General features: G+C 42.4%; 1 protein-coding gene across 7 annotated transcripts in view; it reads left to right on the top strand.

Moving 5' to 3' along the window:
- The first annotated feature begins 4,468 nt into the window (after positions 1–4,468).
- The window catches only part of tnikb (TRAF2 and NCK interacting kinase b), a 42,157-nt gene continuing 28,544 nt past the window's right edge, over positions 4,469–18,081 (top strand). For all 7 annotated transcript variants that reach the window (XM_068582002.1, XM_068582007.1, XM_068582006.1 and 4 more), the window contains exons 1-5: positions 4,469–5,107; positions 9,886–9,951; positions 16,464–16,520; positions 16,742–16,867; positions 17,461–17,571. In XM_068582002.1, the coding sequence (XP_068438103.1) occupies positions 5,000–5,107; positions 9,886–9,951; positions 16,464–16,520; positions 16,742–16,867; positions 17,461–17,571 (468 nt within the window). In that variant the 5' untranslated portion in view covers positions 4,469–4,999. The remainder of the gene's footprint in view (positions 5,108–9,885; positions 9,952–16,463; positions 16,521–16,741; positions 16,868–17,460; positions 17,572–18,081) is intronic.

Genomic DNA, 18,081 nt, shown 5'->3' on the forward strand with positions numbered 1-18,081 from the left:
TGTAAAGTCCAGGTAAAGTCATCAAAAAAAAAAAAAAAAAGGCAAACAAAAAGTTTACTGTTTGCAATGTCCGACTGTTAAAATCTTGACACACAAAAAAAATGAATTCACCCTCCAGAGAAACGATCACATCATCTGCAAAGAAGTTGATTTAGATGGAAGTGTTTTCTGTGTAAAATAAGTGTCGTAATAACTGAATTCATCCTCCAGAGAAACGATCACATCATCTGCAAAGTTGATTTAAATGGAAGTGTTTTCTGTGTAAAATAAAAGTGTCGTAATAACTGAATTCATCCTCCAGAGATACGATCACATCATCTGCAAAGAGGTTGATTTGGATGCAGTGAAGTGTTTTCTGTGTATTCGTAAAAACTGAATTGAAACCCATAAATATTGTTATTTTTTTGGAGTAATTTCTTAGTAATCTGGAGCACAGGCGTTCTGTGCACATGCGTTCATACCAGTGGGATTACGTCGTTGATACGTTTAGAAACGTGCGCTGTAACTTTTCTCTGTCCGGCTTTTTAATCACTGTGTCTCTATGAAAAATGCACTATTTGCACAGACTGTTGTTTTCTCGTGGCGACCCCCTAAATGATCTGCACGTCATTTGTCGCTTTTTGTGAAATGGATGGAATTAAATAAAAATATGTAATAATAAATCATTCAAATGTGACATTCAGTACTTATTTTATGAAACTGTGTTGATCTTTGCTTCTGCTAAAAGCAGATCAAATCATAATCAATGTGATAAAACCTCATGAGGAACTGAATATAAGCAACTACTCAATCTGTTCGCAGTATTTCTGGACTCAGAATATTTAAATAGACTTCATTTTACATTTGAAAATGCCTCAGATTAAGATAAAAGTCGCCGCAGGATTATTCCAGTAAATAAAAGACATCGTCTCCGTCTGGTCTGTTTGCGTCTCCGTCTCCGTCATCCCTCCTTCCTCCTCCACACTCCATGAATATTCATCTCTCTCGTCTCCGTCGCTCTTTTTATCACACTGTCACCAAAATGAAAAAACATGTCACTGATGCAAATGAGCATCATCTTTGTCCTCAGAAAACCTCCACGGTCCTGAGGGCCTCCGTCCCTGCAGCTCTGCTCTGGGCCACTAGATGGCGCCTCTGAAACACAGCGTGCAGAGGGCTTGGACTCGTGTCTTTGTCAGCTTGTGTGTGTCTGTGTGTGTCTCTTTCCAGATAAGTGGAGGTTGTTGCAGCAGCTTAATGCCTCACGTGTCAAGCTACATGTCTGCATTCAAAAAAAGACACGCGAGAATCTTTCTAGTCGATGTTTATTCCTTCTCACTACTGTAATTGTTTACAATTTACAGAAGAATTTGTTGTTGGCCATTGTTACGTTATATATATATATATATATATATATATATATATATATATATATATATATATATATATATATATATATTTGTTTTATATTAAGGATGTCCCAATGTCAGATATTCAATACACAATGATTTTTGGCCCAAAGCATTCACAATGAAGATTTTATTCCAATATGTTTTGAAAATAAAAATATATCAACATTTTGGTAAATGAATTAGACTAAAAATATGAGCGTAAGGAGGTGGAACGAGTCTGTATATATTAAATTATTCAAGATTAAACATTTAGGGCAGAAACTAATGATTGTTTTCATCGTTGATTAATCTGTCCGTTATTTTCTTGATGAACCGATTTGTTGTTTTATCGATAAAATGACAGAAAATTGTGAAGAAATGTACAAGATGACGTCCTCAAACGTCTTGTTTTGTCCCGTCACAGAGGAGCAAAGACACCAGAACATATTCACCTTTAAGGGATCATTTCTACGAGATATTTAGTGTTTGGCGTCCAACCCAAAGGGCCACCTGGACACAGTAACATGGTCGCCTTCAGGTGAGAGTTTGTGTTGCTTTGTGTTGACCTTAGTTACCTCAGATGTGTTTCTGTGTGGGTGTGTAAACCTGCTCAGGTGTGTCCTGAGAACCTTCTGACTGTAACAACTGGAGGAAGAGACGCGTGACCTCACACGCAGACGCACACACACACACACACACACACACACACACACACAACAATTGCTGTTTGCAGCTTCAACACACACAATTTAGTTCTTTGCTGGTTCAGTGGAAAGGCATTTGGTTTTTCTCCGGATGGAGCGGTGCGGTGGTGCAGTGTGTGGTCACCTGAGGACGAGCACAGACGGCGACACGACCGGGGACGTTCACAGCTCTTCTGTTGCTCAGTTCGGGCGGTTTGTTTGCAAAACGGTGAACGCACACTCCCAAGTGTCCTGATTATTTTCATATGTGGAGGGACTTTGGTTCAGGCCCGCTGGGATCAGGCTCAGAGCTCAGGGGAGCAAAAAGGTTTGGGAGCCTCTGTTTGAAGTTCCAGCTCAATCCCCAAAGAGACACAAAAACAAAACACAACTAAACATGCAAAACGATCTAAAAGGGACAAAGAGACACAAAAGAACCAAAGACAGACACAAAACGACTACAAAGAGACTACAAAAGGACTACAAAGAGATGAAAAAGGACTACAAAAAGACTATAAAAGGATTACAAATAGATTTTAAAAAAACAAAGAGAGACACAAAACGACTACAAAGAGACACAAAAAAACTACAAAGAGACACAAAAAGACAAGGGAAAGAAATTGACTACAAAGAGATGCAAAAGAACCAAATTGAGACACAAAAGGACTACACAGAGACACAAAACGACTACAAAGAGACACAAAACGAATACAAATAGAGGCAAAAGAATCAAAAAGAGACACACAATGACTACAAAGAGATGTAAAAGAACCAAAAAGAAACACAAAACAACTACAAAATGACACAAAAGGACTACAAAGAAATGCAAAAAAAACCCAAAGAGACACAAAAAGACACAAAAAGACACAAAACGACTACTAAAGAGATTCAAAAGAACCAAAAAGAGACAAAAATACTACAAAAACACACAACGCTTTACATGCCTGTGCCTCTGTGCACCAGTGCCTCATGATGTGATATTGTGTTCTCTACACATATTATTCATTGTGTTGCTCTGCCTGCAGACCTCAGCGTGACATCACAGACGTAGGATCCTGAGAACAGACTCAGGCGTGTCCTGCAGGTGAGTCAGAGGTTTTTGACTCAGATGAACCCAGATTAATAATCCAAAGGGAAGAAATGGACTGAAGAACACAAAGACACGCAACACTACGACAAAGATGCAAAACAATCAAATAGATACACAGACTATGTTACAAACTGTGATGTCACGTCATAGAACAACACTAAATCTTTATAATAATTACATACAAAATATTAATGAATATGTAATATATGTCATAATAAGCAATCATACTATATATTTATATTAATTACATAAGTAATAATACTGAATATGTAATATATACCGTCATTAGAAATCATACTATATATTCATATTAATTATATAACTAATACTATTAGAAATGAGAAATTCTTCTGCAGTTATGTAAAAACTAAACTAGTAATGTAAAAACTATTTATTATCGTAACTAATGACGTTTCCTACCTGTTTGAATGAGTTTTTAATGAATTCTATTGGATAATGGGTCTGAAAGTGGGAGGAGCCATGTCCATGAACACCTCCTTCACCTGAGGCACAGACATCTCTTAAAGGTACAGGCGCACGCTCAGAAAGTACTGCATCCAATTCAAGTGAGAACACATTCAATGATGTTTGTTGTGTTCCAACAGTTTACATTTAACACAATGTAACGCAACGATATTCAGATTTCACCAAAGGAACACACACACACTCACAAAAAATATGTAATGTAATGTTTTTTGTTATTGTGCAGCAGATTATGTTATTGTGTTTAATCCAGATGGTTAAAGAGTCTTTGAGGAATCTGGAAAGCAGCTGTATGTTTAAAAAAAGAAGAAGATAAACCTCTGTGGTAATATAAAAATATATAAATATATTTAGTTTTAGGAAAATCTGATGTTTACTTCTGGACACACACTGGAGCTGCAGCACCTTAATGTTCCTCTGATGTGACATTTAGACCTAAATGAAGCATGTAAAATGTCCCATGAGGGCCATGGTGGCTGCCCCCAACCACACACACACACACACACACACACACACACACCACCACCACCACCATCTCTCCTCGTGCGCGTGCACGTCTCCTGACACTTAATGGTGTGAGATTGTGACCTGCAGCTGATCGCCACTCAAGTTTTTGTCCCTCACGAGCCGCCGTACAGGAGCAGACAGTCCTGTAGATATGCGTCTCCTGTCACACTAAAAGTGTGTGTGTGTGTGTTTGCATGTGTGTGTGTGTGTGTGTGTGTGTGTGTGTGTGTGTGTGTGTGTGTGTCATTGTGGGCGTCCCCGTCTGTAGCGCAGCCTCCTCGCAGGCCACTCCCGGGAAGCGCGCTGCTGTTCCGCCACACAGACGGACGGACCGACGGTGCATGTGTGTGTGCGTGTGTGTGTGTGTGTGTGTGTGTGTGTGCGCCTCGGCTGCTGCTGTGCGCTCCTGCCCGTCTCTCTCTCTCTCTCTCTCGCTATCTCTGCGCGCGTGCACGAGTGTCAGCACCACCTCTCGTCCCCCTCTCCTCGCGTCAGTCCCCTCCCGCGCTCCCCTGCGCTCTCGAGGTGTCGCGGGTTGTGTGTGTGTGTTTTTTCTTCCTGTGGAGGTCGGGAGGTATGTAGGTCCGGATCCAGCGATGCCGAGCGGCATGTAGCAACCTGGAGCAGCCGCGCACATCGCCTCCTCCTCCGGCTTCTCCCTCCCTCCCCCCCGCCTCCCCCCTTCCTGGAGCGCGGTCCTTTCTCCTCTCGGGAAGAAGAGGAGAAAAAAAAAAATCATCGAGGATTTTTTTTTTATTCTAAGGGGGGTGGGTGGTGGCGGGGATTTTTATTATTATTATTTTTAAATATTCTTTTAGAGGAGTGTCTGTGTGTGTTCGTCCCCGCCGCTCTGCACCTCTCGGTCGATGGTCGTTGAGGAAGCTTCCATCTTGAGTCCCGTATCTACCGAGAGCACCATGGCGAGCGACTCCCCGGCGCGGAGTCTGGACGAGATAGACCTGTCTGCACTACGGGTAAATGTCTCCCTACCTCTCTGTGTGTGTGTGTGTGTGCACGTGCATGAGGTTTCTGTGTCTAACTGCGCGCGCGCGTGTGGGGCAGTTGAGCACCTGTCCACCTTTCTCCCTTCCTTTCCTCATCCTCACCCACTTCCCTCCTCTCCTCGCAAGGATGCGTCTCCCTGCGCTTTCCTCTGCCTGCTGGTGTGCGTGCACGTTAGTACGCGCGCGTATGTGTGTGTGTGTGTGTGTGTGTGTGTGTGTGTTGGGGCTGTAGTGCTCGTGCACGCCGGCCAGTGATTGAGGGAAATCAGGTCGGATGAAAGGATGTTGGGATCATGTGGCCTCCCACCGACACTAGTGTTGTTGTTTTGTTGTTGTTGATGTTTTTTTCTGAACAATTGGGACGTGATGTGATGAGGCCCCCAGCTGCTGCTGCTGCTGCTGCTGCTTACCCTGCGCGTGCACCCGCCCTCGTGCGCGTGCGTCAGACGGCATAATAGAGGCCGCTCTCTGTCTGCAGCCGACTATGTGGGGCAGATGTTAAGCTGCCTGCTCACTGACAGATTCACAGCACACACACACACACACGCGTGCAGACGCACGTGCACGCGCTCACTTTCTCTATCTCTCACACACACAAACACACACTCTCGCAAACACACACACACACACACACACACGGAATAATAGCGATGATAACCGCGAGAGGAGCGAGTTCCGCCATTTCGTGATGTTGTGGCGACAGCAGCATCGCAGTGGCTGTTAGTGGGTCTGTGCGCGTGCACGTGCGCGCCTGCGAGGACAGGGAGGTGTGCATTGAAGGAGACACTGTTGGAATGCGTGTGTGTGTGTGTGTGTGTGTGTGTGTGTGTGTGCGTGCGTGTGAATGATAGCTGGACTGTGATGATGCATTCAGGGTAATTTTAACTTACAGTTTCGTGTCTGGATTTAAGTGCTCAGCTGAAGATGAACTGTGTGTGTGTGTGTGTGTGTGTGTGTGTTTGTGTGTGTGTTAGTGTGAGTGCTATTCTGCACAGTTCCTCTTTTTTTGTCTCCTCTTCTTCTGCTGCTTACGCAACACATTCGTACCTGCAGAGCAACACTCAAGCCTGGACATGATCGATCGGGTGGGACCGAATTTGTGTGTGTGTGTGTGTGTTACAAGACACACACACACACACACACATACACACACAATGTGGGACAAAGCCAGGCAGAAGAACCGAGAAAAAAAGATGTGCACGTTCTTGTAAAAACGAGAATCCTTGCCTGCCGACCAGAAATTAGGTCACCCAGGACGAAGCAGAGCTGTGTGGGGGGGGAGGCCTCTAAGTGTGACGCAAAGCCTGTCGCAAGCACACACACACACTTCCTGTTTTTACTTCCCACCTTCCTCCTTTACCCTTCTTCTCCTCTTCTCACCGTGTGAGACTTGAGCGCCTCAGAGGTCGTGACCTCTTCGTGACGTCACTCTTTCTGACACCGATGTGTTGACGACTTTATCGGCGCTTCAGAGGAGCGACGGATCCTTAAACTCACGGCACATAATAGGGAGTAAATGATCAATTATCACTAAATGCCGATCATTAATGATCCATATTATCACAAACAGATCCCTTTGCTGTTTGATCACAGCAGCTCTTTGAGGATCCACCCGACCCAAAAATCATCAAAAACCATCAAATAATCTAAAAGTTATCCTTTTACTTTGTTGACTTTGGATGTTTTCATGTTTCTTCATAAAAACATTAAAAAAACACATTTAAACAATAAAACAGTTGTGGATTGTGAACTGATTGGTTGTTTACAAAGTCACATGACCTCAGAGCCCAGAGAAGCGTCCACCAGGTCACATGTTTACTCGTCCTCCAGTTCGGAGCTGCCGGTGTTCCAGTTCAACGGGTGACCGTGTAAACCAGTGACGCTCAGTCGAAGGCTCAAAGTTTCCGGCGTGTTCGACGTCCCGAGAAAAGTTCCCCCTTAACCTGTTAAACTAAACTCTGAGACCAATTTAGTGTCCAGACCTCCTTTTCTCCTGTGTTTGAGTCATTGTAGGAACCACACATCAATTCCAATACTTGTGTTTTTTGTATGTGTTTGTTCAGCAAAGTCTTGGAAAAAAATGTATATCTGTAAAAATAAATCACTTTTTAAAAGTAACTATGAACATCCAGCATGATATGAGCAAGATTCCCCTAAAATGCCTCCTGGAGCGTCAATAAGACACCTTTTTGGAAAGATTAGGACCTAAAGAATCAGAATCTGCAACAAAAATCACAATAAAACAAAGTATTGTCTGTTGTCTGTTAGGAAGGAGTTTCAGTCAAGAAACTGTGTCGTTCGGTTCAAAAATGGAAAACATTACTTATTTTATGCCATAGGATGGTCTGAGTGGGGCATGCTGGGACTTAAAATGGGCGCGGGAATGTTTTTGATCACGGTTCCCAAAAGGTTAAACCGTTCGTGTCGCAATAACTTCCGTATCGAGCTGCGGCGAGTAATCCGTTAGTTGTCAAATGAAAACGCAGATTACACCGTCTGGTTTCTTCCTCCTGCGTCAGCGAGATCAATGAACAAAGACGATCATCATCAACCGCAGCTCGACTGCGACCTTTGACCCTCGTCAACGTTCAGCCGTGAGTCTCTGAAGGAAATCTGATATCACGCCTTATTTGCATTCAGGAGAACAATCCCCTTTCCTGGAAAGACACACACACACACACACACACACACACACACACACACACACACACACACACGTGTATTCATGCTCTCTGGTGCACCTTTGTGCTCATGGGCCTCATGTAGCTGCTCGCTAGCTGCAGGTGGGCCCGGGTTTTGCATCAGCTCCCGGTTTCCTCCTTTCTTCTTCGCTGGTGTTTTTGTTGTGCGTGTGAGTCTTAAAGGCAGGTGCAGTGTGTGTGTGTGTGTGTGTGTGTGTGTGTGTGTGTGTGTGTGTGTGTGTGTGTGTGTGTGTGTGTGTGTGTGTGTGGTGCTGTCTTCCAGGACCAAATGTGCTTCTGTTTGACCTTGAGTGAAAAGAATCGCTGCCTTTTAAACTAATCCCCTTCAGGAGGCTCCAACTGTAGCACAGACACACACACACACACACACACACACACACACACACACACACACACACACACATGCGCGCTAATTCCAAACACACAGGTATGCGTAAAGATCAAAATCTGTGTTATTGAATTTTAATCAGCCTGAAGATAAGTGTGTGTGTGTGTGTGTGTCTGTGTGTGTGTGTGTGTGTGTGTGTGTGAGTGTGTGTGTGTGAGTGTGTGTTTTCTTCTGTCAACAGTCTTTTTCTTCCATTCACATATTTTGATGCTCGTTCTGAAGCATGACATTAGAAAAAATAAAACCCTAAAAAATACAAATCTATTGATTTATCGTCTTCGTCTTCGTCAGAATGAATCACAGCCGACATGAAAGAACAATAAAAACCTCCTGGAGACGTTTTAAAACTTGCTTTACGTCTTTTTCTACTTACAGCGTTGTTTCGTTGTTAGCTTAGCTTAAAAACCGTTAGCTCTGTGGACAATATCCACCTAAACCACGTCTAAAGCTCACTAACTTCATATAATAATAATAATATATCTTTGTTTACGCGACGTGGATTTAAGCTCTTAACATTTATGATGTAATTGTGTTTAAATGAAAAGTATAAATAAGTTAGTTAAGAAATAGTTCAGCACATAAAAACCCACATTTTGACCACTGAAAGTGTCCCACAATGCAACCCGATGGTCAGTAACCGAGCAGAATATCCCATCATGCATTGCGCTGAGGAAAAAAACAACAACTGCAGACAAATATGAGGAGAGAGAGAGCAGCGGCAAATTGTTAATAAACTGTGTAATGTGAGCAGAGCGTCGCAACACAAACGGCCACAAAGACGCCACATCGACAACCTTGACCTTTCACAATAAAAGCCCGAGACATAAACGCTGCATCGCTGCAGGGGAACTCGGCTTTACATACTGGATTTTATATGACGTTTTCTTTCTGCTGCTTTACTGCTAAATAAAATAAAATATGTATTTTATAAAATGTTATGCAATAAATTGTTGTTTTATCGTTTCATCAGTTTGTTTGGCCTTTTATTTGTCAAAGCACTGAGCAAACTATATAAATTACAACGTTTACTCCACAAAATGTATTTTATTTCATTCCTCCTCCATATTGCAGATCAATCGTCTTATCGAACTCTCGCAAATTTCCCAAAATGTCAAGCTTGACTTTAATGCCTCGATTGTTAGAAACCCGCTCGTGGAGACTTTTCTCTTTGTGAAATCCGTCACAGCTTCCTGTCTGCAGTCTGCAGCGGCCACAAAGCAGCAGCTGGCGCTTCTCTCTTGAAGGTTTTCAGAACTCATAAATCGACTGTAACTCGGTCATAATCCTGCTGAACGTGTGGATTTACACACACACACACACACACACACACACACACACACACACACATGGTTTCTCAAATCTCATGTGCTCCTCATTGAAGGAATAATGACAGTGTGGTGATACACAGAGAGAGAGAGAGAGAGAGAGAGAGAGAGAGAGAGAGAGAGAGAGAGAGAGAGGCTTTTCACAGGCTAATACCACAGGTATGCAGCGCCTGTGTGCGCGCGAGTGTGTGTTTGTCTTTGAAGGTCAAATTCCTCACACACACATTCCTAAATCCATCCTGTGTTCAGTTGAATCCAGTTTATGTTCTCCTGACTGACTTTGTTTTTTTTGTCTCCTCCTCTTCCTCCTCCTCTTCCTCATCTCTCTCTCAGGACCCAGCTGGTATCTTTGAGCTGGTCGAACTGGTTGGAAATGGCACCTATGGGCAGGTCTACAAGGTAAGACCTAATAATCTGTGCTGCCGTGTGTGTGTGTGTGTGTGTGTGTGTGTGTGTGTGTGTGTGTGTGTGTGTGTGTGACGCTTCAGCTCATCATGAGGGAGGAAACATTTTAATAACAAAATCCATAACTTCTCAGCGTTGTGACTGAGCGGTTGAGGGTCTTTGTGGCAGAATCAAAAGAGGAGAATCTTAATTCTCACATTTGAAGGTAATGAGGTGAAGCATGGAACTAACTGCTGATTGGTGGAGCCGGCTCCACCAATCAGAGATGCCGCTGTTACAGTAGGATTGTGGGTAGTGTAGTGCACACGCGCCGAAGGGAAACTGTAGTTTTAACGGCTTTTTCGTGCTTAAATTTACATTTTGACCGACCAGAATTTTCTCAGCTGAACTCAAACTCTTTCATCCAAGTGATAAAAGTTATGAAACACCTGCAACTTGCAGATGTTGTATGTTGCTATTGCTCGTTTTTAAGCTACAATGGGCTCAAATTTCTTTTTAATAGAGAAACGACGGACATTTTTTGAGGGATTACGTGCTATGTTTATAGCTTAAAGTGTGTTGGAAACATGTGAACTGAGATTTGATGACTCGTCACTTCACATCCTCCTTTGGCTCTTAAATGATATATATATATATATATATATATATATATATATATATATATATATATATATATATATATATATATATATATATATTTATATTAGCACAACTGAAGCTATGACCGACTTTCTCTCTTTTGTCGGTCAGCGGAAGGATCCCACGCAAACTGTAACAACACAGCAGAGAGCAAGATGACACTGTGTGTGTGTGTGTATAGATGTCTGTGAATGTGTGAATGTGTGTGTGTGGGTGTGTGTGTGTGTGCCTCGACGCGTTCGTCCAGTATTGATCAGCCGGCTTCAACGAGGTGACGGCTGCTTCTGCAGAAATGATTGATAGAAAACAAACCGTGGTCGATCGCAGAGCATGATGGGTAAATTAAGACGTAAAATAATAATAATAAAAAACACTCCCTTGAAGAACTAACGCTCGGTGAAAGGTTTTGCTAAAGCGGGCAGATCAATACTGTAAAAACACTTGAGTTAACCTTTGAATATCGATTACAGAGTCAGAACATTTAGACCTTTATTTCATCAAAGAGCAGAGAAACTGATTTTAGTTCAGAAGATGTGTGCGTCTAAAAACACCCACAATCCTTTGCATTTCTGGATATTTTCACGCCTAACTCTGTGTATTTGCAGTTTTCATTCAGACCGAACCAGAGTTGCTGATTGTTGGAACATCGTAGACACAGAAACTTAGAAAGCTTTTGATGAGTTTCAGTGTTTTAGCATCACTGAGGAGAAAATTCCTGTTTTTGTCAATGGAGTCTGGCGGCTTTGAGGAACAGTGGAGAGACTGTACTGAAGTGTTGTTGTTTTCAATAGTTTACATGCTTTGAGTGTTTTAAGGAATACAAAATAAATATTCCTACAAGAAACTTTAATTGTTATTTCGTCTGCAAACCTGCAAAACCAGCAAATGTGTATTTTTTCAATAACACACGCATAAAACAAACGTGTATATATTCCTCTTAAGGCTGGTTTGCCTGAGTGAGATGTTATCATGTGATACGCAAAGCGCAGTAAAATTGTTAGGGAACGTTCATTTACGCACCAATTCACACGATTTAAAGATAAGTAACTGTTGGTCACGGTGATTTAGACTAATATAATATATAATATAGCGAGTCCAGAAATAAACAGAAGACAGCTGACTCTGCACTCAGAGGAAGACTTTCAAGGCTCAGCTCCAAATTAATTGGAATTAATTCATTATTGTCTCCATTTTGCCTATAATTAGTGCCAAATTACATAATTTTGTTCCAGGAAACTCAATCAGACGTAGCGGTTACACGTCTGTGTGCCACCGAGGAAGTTTTCCTGCAGCTGCTGGAGTCGTATACTGTGTATGTTGGAAGTATTACGCAATATTTACCCCTGAAATAGAGGGAGGAAAACTTCACTCGCTTGCTTCTCATCTCTGAAATCTCTGGATAGTTTTTGCTCATCCTGTCCAACATGTTCCAGCAGCTTCCAGCAGCCCCCCCTCGAGGCTGCAGACGCCTCCTCCTCCTCCTCCTCCTCCTCCTCCTCTTGCTCCTCCTCCTCCTCCTCCTCCTCCCTTCCAGGTTTCGTAGTAATCGTTCACATTAACAGATAGTGAGCGAGCAATAAAAACACGAATATCTAATTGATGTCGGAAGACTGTCAGTAAATATTAAGTGTATGATAAATAATGCTGACAGTGCAAAAAATAATAGCGATGCGAGTAAGATAAGTTTAGTCGAGTGGTTAAACTAAAAATATAAATATAGCTAAGTGGTGAACATAAACTCAAATAGAAATGTAATAACGTGATAACTAACATAAAGTAAATAATTGATCCGTACGCGACGGTTTGCATATTTCAAGAAAAAGTTACTTCTCATTTTTTGTGCGTTTTCCTACAAAATCCTCGCTAAATGAAGACGGTCTTTTCAAAATAAAGTTCCATCTTCACAGGAAACAACTGAGTTAGGTTCAGTAAACAAAAATACAAGGTTTAGAAAAAGATCGTGAAATACTTAGTTATGTGTAAAAAAAGGTCGTAAAATACTTAGTTATGTGTAGAAAAAGATCGTAAAATACTTAGTTAAGTGTAAAAAAAAGTCGTAAAATACTTAGTTATGTGTAGAAAAAGATCGTGAAATATTTAGTTAAAAAGATCGTGGAATTCTTAGGTTCAGAAAAAGATCGTGGGATACTTAGTTAAGTGAAGTAAATTACGTAGCGCTGGATGAGACCAACCTCAGACCTTTTTAATCGCACTCATTTAATTAAATCTCATATTTCAGGTAAAAACTCTGACTCAAGCTCTGGCCAATCAGGAAGCAGCGTTTACTGGCTGAGTTCACATTTTTCATTTAATAAAATCAGTAAATCATTTGCAAACATGGAGTTCAATTTGTTCCGTCGATTGAAACGCAACGATGCCGCTGCAACCACGCGAGCTTTGTTTGAGCATCTCCCTCATTCTGACCCAGTTAATCAGACTTATTTCCTGGTTAAATGAATCTATTACTGGACATGGGATTCATGCTTGTTGTGTGCTGGAAGAATGTTTTTTGTTTTTTATTTGTCCGCATTGAACTCTGAATTGATCGCTGGTGCCGGAGGCGTTCAGGCGTCGCTGCCTGTGAGCACAGATCTGGTTTTAAAGCCCTGCGGCGACGCCTCCTTCCTCATTCATGTCTCACTTTCATAGCGCTGCTGGCAGCTGGAAGGCTTTTCTTCTGGATCGGATGAAAACACAGACCTCGACTACAAAAACTGAGCTGACTCAAGTTTATTTCTGACGTTCCGACGTCACAGCCTTTTGTTTATGTTTTTCTCTTTTCTTTTTTGTTCTTCACAATTTTACTTCCTGGAACAATAATGTCACTCTTTGCTGCGAATTAAGTTTGACTTCTAACACAAAAATTGCTCAGAATGAATCAGCATTTTCTAGATTATTCTTTCACACACGCAGATTGTCTGAGAATATCTTGTGTAATACTCGGAAGCCATAAAGTACCACATGGTTCTCATAGTTTCAGAGTAAAAGCATCTAATAGCTACAGCTGAGCATCTTCATGAAGCATAGACTTCTATACAACCAGAGTAGTCACCCCCTGATGGCCACTAGAGAGAAAGCAGGTTTTAAGACATGAAGCATAGACTTCTATACAACCAGAGTAGTCGCCCTTTGATGGTCAGTCGAGATAATGCAGCTTTGACGTATGAAGCATAGACTTCTATACAACCAGAGGAGTCCCCCTTTGATGGTCAGTCGAGATAATGCAGCTTTGACATATGAAGCATAGACTTCTATACAACCAGAGGCGTCACACCCTGGTGGTCAATAGAGAGAAAGCAAGTTTTAAGACATGGAGCATAGTCTTCTATACAACCAGAGGAGTCCCCCTTTGATGATCAGTCGAGATAATGCAGCTTTGACATATGAAGCATGGACTTCTATACAACCAGAGGCGTCACACCCTGGTGGTCAATAGAGAGAAAGCAAGTTTTAAGACATGAAGCATAGACTTCTATACAACCAGAGGAGTCCCCCTTTGATGATCAGTCGAGATAATGCAGCTTTGACATATGAAGCATGGACTTCTATACAACCAGAGGCGTCACACCCTGGTGGTCAATAGAGAGAAAGCAAGTTTTAAGACATGAAGCATAGACTTCTATACAACCAGAGGAGTTGCTCCCTGGTGGTCAATAGAGAGAATTCAGCTTTAACACATGAAGCATAGACTTCTATACAACCAGAGGAATTACCCCCTGCTGGTTAATAGAGGGAAAGCAGGTTTAACACATGAAGCAGAGACTTCTATACAACCAGAGCAGTCGCCCCCTGCTGGTCAGCAACGTGGGATTCACAGGCCTCGTTGATCACGATGCATCTCGCGGTCGTTCTATCGTTAAATCAGAAGCTGCTTTTGTAGTTAAATTATGTGTAAAATGAATTTTCATTCAGAGAAAAGGCAAAACTGGAATATCTGGCGCTCGCAGTCGTGGTCAGTGACGCACCAACGAGAACTGGATTCCTCGTGCTTTTAATTCAGCGCGCTGGGACATAAACCTGCGTGTTGTCTGCTCGTCTCTGTCTTCATGTGTGAGCTTGTTTTTCGGGTTGAGAATGTGAGGCTTGTCTGAACGCGAGGTGTGTTTTTGCGCCTCGGGCTGCCTTTGAAAGTCCCCATGCCATCCTCCTCCTCCTCCTCTTCCTCACCTGCCACCTCCCTCTGTTCTCACTCTGTCGCTATCTTTATCTCCTCCCTCCTCCCGCCTCCCGCCTCCTCGCCTGCGTGTGTTTGTGTGGATTGAATACAGCTTCCTCATGCCATCTTGATTCTTAATCTCTCACACACCGGGGGAAGCTCGGTGTCGCCCTCGGGAGATCGGCCGGCCGGTGCCGCCGGCGTCGGCCGGATGAGAGATAGCCAAACAAAAGAGCCGCCGCGAAGACGGTATCTCCTCCCTCTCATCTCGGCTTTTTTTATCCGGCTCCGCTTTTATTGCCGTTCGTCCTGCAAGCTTCACACACTTAACCCCGGGTCGAGGAAGCGGGTTTTCTGAACGATAACTTTTCAGTAAATCCTCACAAATCTGGTGCACGGAAAAGACTTTGCACTCTGGAAACAGCTCTCCGGCCAGTGGTTTAACCGCAGCAATCGCTTATTTTAATACTTTATCTTCATTAAGGAGCAATGGTGAACGTGCAAAAGAGAATATACAACGGACAACACTTTTATTCCTTATTATTATGTCTCAATCTCTAGTTTCACGTCTTCAATTCAGCGCGATGTTCATTTAGTAAGTGATGGTCCACTTAGAGTCAGACCATAAAGCAGGATGTGCTTTAGGGCGGGGCTACAAGGTGATTGACAGGTTGCTGCTGCAACACAAGAAAGAGAGAGAAAAGACAACGTTGTGTGATATATAAAACAACAAAGACGAGCGACGCACAAAGAGACACAGACAGAAAGATGTGGAGCGAGAAAAAAAAAACAGAACAAGAGACTTTTTTTTTCTTCTTCTTCCTGGGACTCGGTGGTGGTTTTCGACCCGTCAGATACATTCAGTGTCTGATGCAACACTGAGTAACCAGGACTGTGTGTGTGTGTGTGTGTGTGTGCGCGTGTGTGTGAGAGAGCAACTCACATGTGAAAGTGACCCAGAGTGTGAAATATCATGGCCTCCCTCCACACACACACACACACACACACACACACACACACACACACACACACACACATTGCCATCACTTTGCCTCTTCCAACCCCCCATTCGTTGCCCTCACTAAACAACCTGCCAGGCCTGTTGCTAGGTTACCACGAGGAGATGATGTGTGTGTGTGTGTGTGTGTGTGTGTGTGTGTGTGTGTGTGTGTGTGATGGGGTGGTGGGCTGATGCCTGGCGAGGAGGATAAATTTTCACTTTCTCGCTTTAACAGCTGCGATACTGACTTTTGGTTTGGGGGCGGAGCTTCAGGGGGCGCGGCGGTTCCCAACCTCAGGGGTCGCGACCCCTCCAAGGGACCAAGATAACATCAATAATACACGATTTATTTGGGCTATTTTTAATGTGACGTCGTGGTTTCGAGCCACTAAAAACATTTTGGCCAAGAGATCAAAAAAACACTTTAATTACTTTATAAAAATTATTTCAGAGTTGTGGAAAAAAACATTTATTTTACTACTTTACTACTCTGTAGATATAGTTAGATAATGCCTCATTTGCATATTCAAACATAACATTTCATAAAACTTGTAATACAATAATGAATCCTCTTAATGTCAGTAATGAACCAGTGAAGTTTCACGTTCATATCTATGAGTTCATTATTTTACCTTATTCATCAGGTGGCTTTTTAAAAAAAATCCATTTCTGCATCTTTTTCATTGTGTCCTTTCTCTCCGTGTCTTCCAGGGTCGCCATGTCAAAACTGGACAGCTGGCTGCCATTAAGGTCATGGACGTCACAGGAGTAAGTAACACACACACACACACACACACACACACACACACACACAGTTGTATAAAATCTGCACATGTCCACACACACCTTTGGTATTGAGGGCATTTCATGCAGCAGTTTTTAATTTTTTTTTAAATATTTCAGTAAACACAGACTTGTTTTTATATTTGCGTGTGTGTCTGTGTGTCTCTGTGTCTGTGTGTGTGTGTGTGTGTGTGTGTGTGTGTTAGGATGAGGAGGAGGAGATTAAAGCAGAGATCAACATGTTGAAGAAGTACAGCCACCACAGGAACATAGCGACCTACTACGGAGCCTTCGTCAAGAAGAACCCTCCGGGGATGGACGACCAGCTTTGGGTGCGTACGCCAATTTCTACCCTTAATTAAATTTAGATAAGTAGAGAAAATAGTTTTTTAGCTGTTTTTTTTGTAGCCTGAACGGAAGATAAACAGACTCTGGTCGACTAAACAACAAAGCTGAGGCGACATTCTCCGAATGGAAGGTCATAAACTAGACCTTTAACTTCCCACCTGGTGTACAGGTGCACTCCAGGACCCTGTGACCTCACTTGTGGGTGTGGTTTCGGGTGCAGTGGAGCACATTTTATGACCACATGTCAGAGCCCGAGGTGATGATTTAGTCTGAAGGACTGAGAACTTTCAAATTCACTTCATCGCCAGTTACCGGTCAGCAAAACAAGGTCTAACCTGGAAAAAAACGAAATGTTTGGTGGTAAAAAAAACTGCAAACATAAGGGAACCCAAGACGGTTCCCTGAGGAACGCCTTATTTATAAATTATGTTATTTCAGGTGTTTTAGTTCCTGCTGTAGACAATGCAAAAGAGCTTGAAAAGGTTAAAATAAACATTTTAAACTGACGGCATGATTCAGAAATTGCGGATCGATAATGTGAAGCATGAGTAGAGGTGATGATCTGGTTTGTGTGCAGCTGGTGATGGAGTTCTGTGGAGCCGGCTCGATTACCGATCTGATCAAAAACACCAAAGGGAACACTCTGAAGGAGGAGTGGATCGCCTACGTCTGCAGGGAGATCCTCAGGGTGAGAACTTTCAAATTCACTTCATCGCCAGTTACCGGTCAGCAAAACAAGGTCTAACCTGGAAAAAAACTAAATGTTTGGTGGTAAAAAAAAACTGCAAACATAAGGGAACCCAAGACGGTTCCCTGAGGAACGCCTTATTTATAAATTATGTTATTTCAGGTGTTTTAGTTTCTGCTGTAGAAACCCAAGTTGCTCTCAATACAATATGAAGAGGATATGTGTGCTCATTAAAGGAACCACAGACGGCTATTGATGAGCTGTGCTATTGATTTTAAACAAAGGCCATATTGGATGTTAGAGGAAATCATATTAATGAATAATGACTATTATAAAATGAACGTTTTGTGGGATTATCACAGCTGTGTTTTTTCTTGTATTAAAAAAGCTATTTTTATTGTTATCTTGAAAAAACATTATATTTGGTTTGCTTTAGATAAAAAACTGCAAATATAAGTAATCCCCAGTCGGTTCCCTGAGGAACCCCTCATTTTGAAATTGATTTATTTC

This window comes from Clinocottus analis, unplaced genomic scaffold (assembly GCF_023055335.1).
Source record: "Clinocottus analis isolate CAN_PGR_092001 unplaced genomic scaffold, fCliAna1.0.p SCAF_18, whole genome shotgun sequence".
NCBI classification, from domain to species: Eukaryota; Metazoa; Chordata; class Actinopteri; order Perciformes; family Cottidae; genus Clinocottus; species Clinocottus analis.